The sequence below is a fragment of the Sorex araneus genome, chromosome 2, assembly GCF_027595985.1.
Source record: "Sorex araneus isolate mSorAra2 chromosome 2, mSorAra2.pri, whole genome shotgun sequence".
NCBI lineage: Eukaryota > Metazoa > Chordata > Mammalia > Eulipotyphla > Soricidae > Sorex > Sorex araneus.
The window spans coordinates 37,540,831-37,546,971 of NC_073303.1; the positions used below are offsets into that span (position 1 = coordinate 37,540,831).

Consider the following 6,141-nt stretch of genomic DNA (forward strand, 5'->3'; position numbering starts at 1 on the left):
AAATAAAAGAGATGGACAAGAAGTTCTTGTGGGACCCCATGGTTCTTTATGGGAACTTTATGGAACTTTTATGGAACCTTTCAACCCAGAATACTTTCACTAGAGGTGGAATATTGCCCTGACAGAGGCGGGGGGAGGTGTAGGGGAGGTTCTGTATCTGCTCTATCTCTACTTCCACTCCTGAAAGAATCTCCCCTTGAGAATGCCATTACAAAGATGTTTTCCCCCCAAAACTAAGGCCCTTGGATGTGTAAGTCTATCTTGTATATTGTATATAAATATTATATTATATACATGGGCTAGAGTGATAGCATGGTGGGTAGAACATTTGTCTTGCACGCAGCCAACCTGGGTTTAATTCCTTCGCCCCTCTCGGAGAGCCTGGCAGGTTACTAAGAGTATCTCCGCCCGCACAGCAGAAAATCTATGAGTCAGTCTCAGCCCTGAACACGGCACACAGTGTGACAAAGACCAGGAAAGGAGGCAGGTGAGAGGGCAAAATCCCAGGTCCCAGGTGTGGTTCAGTGTTCCCGGAGTGTGTTGGGGGCAGGAGATCAGGCCTAGGGATTCCTGGTCTCCCCAGTTTCACTTCTCCCTCTGCAACCTGTGTCAGCGCCTTCTGCCCGGATACTAGTGACGCTTCAGCAATCGTCACTCCCATTGGGCGATGGTGTTTAGATCAGCCAATCAGCGTCCGCGCGGCTCCCGTTAGGCAATGACTGGAATCCCTAGGGAGTCAGATCCAGTCTGCTTGCTTCAGTATGTGGGACCCGCGACCCCTCCTGCTGCTGCTCTCGGGGGCCCTGGCCCTAACCCAGACCCGGGCGGGTGAGTGCGGGGTCGGGAGGGGAGTTCGTTGCAGGGGAAAGGTGGGACCTGCCAGGCACTGATGTGCAGGACCCCGAGAAGGAGTTTCTCCGGTTCCCTGCCCGGATGCCCCCAAATGTTCCTCCTTGTCCCCCCAACCCCCAACTCCCCCCGCGCCCCTAAGTCTCGCCCTTCTGGTCCCTCCCCCCTTCCCGTCTCCCGAGCCCCCTCTATTTCCCTCACCCTGGCTGACCCCAGGGCGCGCGGGGGGCGGGTCTGGCCGGGTCTCACCCCTTCCCCTCCCCCAGGCCCCCACTCCCTGCGGTATTTCGTCACCGCCGTGTCCCGGCCCGGCGGGGAGCCCCGCTACATCTCCGTGGGCTACGTGGACGACAAGCAGTTCGTGCGCTTCGACAGGGACTCGGCGAGTCCGAGGATGGAGCCGCGGGCGCCGTGGGCGGAGCAGGAGGGACCCGAGTACTGGGAGCGGGAGACGCAAGTCTCCAAGAATAACGCACAGACTTACCGAGTGAACCTGAGCAACCTGCGCGGCTACTACAACCAGAGCGAGGCGGGTGAGCGCGGCCGGGCAGGGACGAGCCAACACGGGGACGGTCCGGGTCGCCCCGAGGCGGGTCGGAGCGTCCCCGAGGCTGAGGGACCCGCCCCGGACCCTTGACCGGGAGGCGCCGCGGGGACCGGGCCCGGTTTCGTTTTCGGTTCTGGGTTAATCTGTGCGGGCGGGTCAGACTCTCACACCATCCAGAGCATGTCCGGCTGCGACGTGGGGTCCGACGGGCGCCTCCTGCGCGGGTACTGGCAAGACGCCTACGACGGCGCCGACTACATCGCCCTGAACGAGGACCTGCGCTCCTGGACGGCGGCGGGGGGCACGCAGGCTTGGAGAACCCAGCGCAAGTGGGAGCAGGGGGGTGAGACTGAGTACCTCAGGAACTACCTGGAGAACATTTGCGTGAAGTCCCTTCTCAGATACCTGGAGAATGGGAAGGATACACTGCTGCGCGCAGGTACCGGTCCTGGATGGTGAAGATCCCTGACCGCGGGGGGTGGAGGTGGGGTGGGTAGGGAGACTCCACACAAGGGGGACATAGTGGGGTTCAGTGTCAGAACAGCGCCCTTTCTTCAGTCAGGAGAGGGAGGACCCGCCTGGTTCCATGTACTGTACCAGAGACCCAGCCTCCCCTCAGGCCATCCTATGTCCTCAGGATCCTGAAATCATTCCGTGTGGGAAGGAAGGGGGTAGGGGCGACCTTCTCTGAAACAAGGAGTGTGGATTCCCTGGGACCAGGCAGCCACCTGTGAACTCTCTCAGGTCTCAGCTCTGACTCCTGCTTCTCTCAGTCACTCACCCTCCACCCAGGACAGGACAAAGTCAGTGTCTCCTGAGAGACCCTAACCTCCTTCCCGAACCCTGTTCTAGAACTTTCCAAGGAATTAGGATTTTTCCAGTTTCTCCATCCAAGCTTGTGTCTGGGTTTTTACCTCCTTTGCAAACCAATTATCCTTTTCAACCTCGTTGTGGAAGTGACCCACAGTGTGAATTTTCTCATTGTTCCTCCACAGAAGCCCCCAGAAGCCACATCACCCACCACACCTTCTCTGACCGGGAGGTCACCCTGAGGTGCTGGGCCCTGGGCTTCTACCCTGCCGACATCACCCTGACCTGGCAGCGTGATGGGGAGGACCTGACCCAGGACACAGAGCTGGTGGAGACCAGGCCTTCAGGGGATGGAACCTTCCAGAAGTGGGCAGCTGTGGTGGTGCCTTCTGGAGAGGAGCAGAGATACACGTGCCGTGTGCAGCACCAGGGGCTGCCGGAGCCTGTCACCCTGAGATGGGGTGGGGGGGGGACGGGGCACAGAGCCTGTTCTCAGGGAATCAAGGTTGGCCCCTCTGGGGAACTGTTGAGGGTCAGGCTGGGGCTGGGGGTCAGACCCTCTCCTTCCTCCCTTCCCAGAACCCCCTTCTCAGCCCACCATTCACATTGTGGGCATCATTGTCGACCTGGCTCTCCTTGGGGCTGTGCTCACTGGGGCTGTGGTGGCAGCTGTGATCAGCAGGAGGAAGTGCTCAGGTAAGATGGGGGTGGGTTGGGGAGAATCTGTCTGACACATGCCAGTCTTGAGTCTTGTCCCACTTTGGGAGTCCCCCCCATATTATCTCTCCTGCCTCATTAGCAGGAGCACCACCTGCCCCTGTGCTGTTACTCACACTCCCCTGTGTGTGCCACTCTCAGGTTTGCTCATGAAAGACACTTTCACCTCCATAAGCTGGGGATGAACCTGGTTCCCAGGGTCCCAGGTCACAGGGACTGTCCCTGTGAGCACAGACCGCCAGGAGAGGCTGGTCAGTCCTGGAGCGTCTCATTCCTGCGTGTTTCCTGGTCCTGCCCTCAGTCTTCAGAGTTCTGATGCTTCCAGTGGTCCGGGCCTAGAGAGCTGCTCTGTGGCCTCAGGACCCAGTGCTCTCCCCGACCCTCCCTGGATGTTTCCTTCCCGCAGGTGAGGAAGGAGGACAGTACACTCAGGCTGCAAGTAAGTGTGGGCAGGGCTGGGACCCTGGAATCCTGGGGACAGAGGCTGAGCCCATGGGGACCTCCTGCACCCCTGATTCCTCCTCAAGTCCCATCCCCAGTGACTCTGACCTTGGCCTGTTTGTTCCACCCCAGGCAGTGACAGTTCCCAGAGCTCTGATGAGTCTCTCATGAACACTTGAGGTGAGGGTGTGGGCAGAGGGGACAGGACTGGTTTGGTGCTTTATTAAGTTATTGGGAGTTTGCTCAGGATGTCACCACTTCTGTGACTCACCTGAATCTCTTCATTCTTTTCTCTCACTGTGTGAGATTGCTGCCCTGCTCAGTTTCTTCACATCCCAATGTTGTGACTCAAGAACTGATGATTCTCAGGGACTCTCCTTCACTGCTGGTAGGAATGCCGACTGGTTCAGCCCTTTTGGAAAACAGTATGGAACCTTCTCAAAAATCTAGAAATTGACTCCCATTTGATCCAGCAATATCACTTCTGGGAATATATCCCGGAGATGCAAAAAATTACAGTAGAAATGACATCTACAGTTATGTGTTCATTACAGCACTGTTTACAATATCCAGAATCTGAAAAATACCTGAGTGCCCAAGAACAGATAACTGGTTAAAGAAACTTTGGTACATCTATATAACGTAATACTATGCAGCTATTAGAAAAGATGTCACTGTCACTGTCATCCTGTTTCTCATCGATTTGCTTGAGCGGGCAACAGTAACGTATCCATCGTGAGACTTGTTACTGTTTTTGGCATATTGGATATGCCACAGGTAGCTTGCCAGGCTCTCCGAGAGGGGTGGAGGAATAGTACCCAGGTCAGCTGCATGCAAGGCCCTGCCACTGTGCTATCGCTCCAGCCCTAGAAAGGATGAAGTCATGAAATTTGCATATAGGTGGATCAACATGGATAGTATCATGTTAAGTGAAATGTGTCAGAAAGAGAGGGACATACATAGAAATATTGCACTCATTTGTAGAATACAAAGTTACAGATTGGGAGACTAACACCCAAGACCAGTAGAGATAAGTACCGGGAGGATTACTCCACAGCTTAGAAGCTGTCCTCACATGCTGGGGCAAAAGGCAGTACAGATAGAGAAGGGACCACCAAGTAAAGTTTTCGAGGAGGGCCTGTGTTAGGATGGGACATGTGGGCTGAAAGAAGACTATAGACTGAATTTAATGGCCACTTAATACCTCTACTGCAAACACAACACTCAAAAGGAGAGAGATCAAAAGGGAATGCCCTGCCACAGAGGCGGGGTGGGGGGGGATGGTTTGGGGGTGGTGGAAGAGATACTGGGACCATTGGTGATGGAAAATGTTTACTGGTGGAGGGATGGGTAGTTGACCATCATATGACTGAAACACAAGCACGAAAGTTTGTAACTCTCTAACTGTACCTCATGGTGATTCACTAATAAAAAAATTTTTAGGGGCTGTAGCAATAGCATAGAGTGTAGGGCGTTTGCCTTGCACGCGGCCGACCCGGATTCAATTCCCAGCATTCCATATGGTCCCCTGAGCACCACCAGGGGTAATTCCTGAGTGCAGACCCAGGAATAACCCCTGTGCATTTCTGGGTGTGACCCACAAAGCAAAAAAAAAAAAGTTAAAAATAACTGCTGATTCTCTTTCTGCCCTGGGACCTGAGTGTGTCTTTTGTCCTGTCACATACTGTGACAGGGTTGACTGGCCCAGTCCTGCCCACCAGGCCCTCTACACTGACCTGCATTCTCTTCTCTCATGCTCTGGGCTGTGTCAGCAGAGATGGGACTTGGCCATCTCTATGTGTGTTAGCTTCTTGTTCTCCTGAATAATGTTTATCTCTTACTGAAAGAAGTATCTGATTCAACCTTTTCTAATTCCTGTTTTGTGGGATTGAGGGTTAATAAAGTAAATCCCTGAAATCTGAGAGGAAATAAATGGAAATGCTGTGACCTTTCATGTGTTTTCCTTTTTGAGTCTGTCCCAGGTGTGACAGGAGAGGCTGTGAGGGGATGGGCAGGAACTGAGCCTATGCCCAGCCTCTCTCAGTCCTTGTGGGTTTTAATGTGTTCACAGAGTTGTCTGGGTCATTTTTCCTGCTCCTTGTCCTGGTCCTCAGTAGCACCTTGTCCCACAGGCCCTTGCTCACAGGGACTCAGGTCACACCTGGCCTCATCCTGTCCAGGGATGTGAGCAGCAAGGGCTTCTGAGCTGGTCAGTCTAGGCTCAGGCCTCGGTCTGCTCCTCAGCTGGGTTTTTCTTTGTCGTTTCTGTGCAGGAGGCTGCCTGTTCTCTTGTACACACATTCATAGCTCATTCTCTCATTGTGTGTCCCCATCTCTGAGCCTCAGGAGGCATTTGCCTCTCACTGACCCCTCAAGTCCCAGCATGTGCCCTGCAAACAGGAGTCTCTGTGGTATCAAGAGATGAATGTTCAGACTTGACCTTGTTCTGGGGCTGTATCTTGCATTGGTCTCCCCAAATTTTTCTGCCTTTAAGAATTCACAGTATGGAACCAACAGATGAAGTTTTTCATTTTCATTTTATTCCTCTTCATAAGCCCTCCCGCCCACCAACCCTGATGCTCTAGGAATCTTAGCGCTGTCTGTGATCTGATTTCATGGATTTATAAACTACTCTCAGTTACCTTCAAACTTAGGGGTTAGAAAAAAGAGGATCTCGGACCCCAAGTTCTTCTCTCCTAAGAGAGAAAATACTGTGTTCTGTGGGGTGCCAGTGTGAGAGGGAGGTAAAGTGAGGATGAGAAGCACTTGTGAGAAAA

General features: G+C 53.8%; 1 protein-coding gene across 7 annotated transcripts; it reads left to right on the plus strand.

Annotated features, from left to right (window-relative positions):
- The first annotated feature begins 761 nt into the window (after positions 1-761).
- On the plus strand, positions 762-4,658 carry LOC129401944 (patr class I histocompatibility antigen, A-126 alpha chain-like). 7 transcript variants are annotated; one of them, XM_055125430.1, is made up of 7 exons: positions 762-828; positions 1,116-1,382; positions 1,557-1,835; positions 2,392-2,667; positions 2,786-2,917; positions 3,330-3,362; positions 3,497-4,658. In XM_055125430.1, exons 1-7 carry the CDS (start codon positions 762-764, stop codon positions 3,541-3,543), a joined length of 1,101 nt encoding a protein of 366 aa, XP_054981405.1. In that variant the 3' UTR covers positions 3,544-4,658. The 7 variants fall into 7 exon arrangements, with proteins under 7 accessions (XP_054981405.1, XP_054981404.1, XP_054981406.1 ...); XM_055125429.1 differs by having other exon boundaries at positions 2,786-2,906; positions 3,316-3,362; XM_055125431.1 differs by having other exon boundaries at positions 2,786-2,902; positions 3,330-3,368; positions 3,482-4,658.
- Positions 4,659-6,141: the final 1,483 nt, after the last annotated feature.

Excerpts from the sequence above, each read along its gene's own strand:
- LOC129401944 (XM_055125428.1), top strand. The coding sequence starts at position 762 with ATGTGGGACCCGCGACCCCTCCTGCTGCTGCTCTCGGGGGCCCTGGCC. Across the intron at positions 1,383-1,556 it reads CTACAACCAGAGCGAGGCGG|ACTCTCACACCATCCAGAGC; the intron begins GTGAGCGCGGCC and ends CGGGCGGGTCAG. Across the intron at positions 1,836-2,391 it reads GGATACACTGCTGCGCGCAG|AAGCCCCCAGAAGCCACATC; the intron begins GTACCGGTCCTG and ends GTTCCTCCACAG.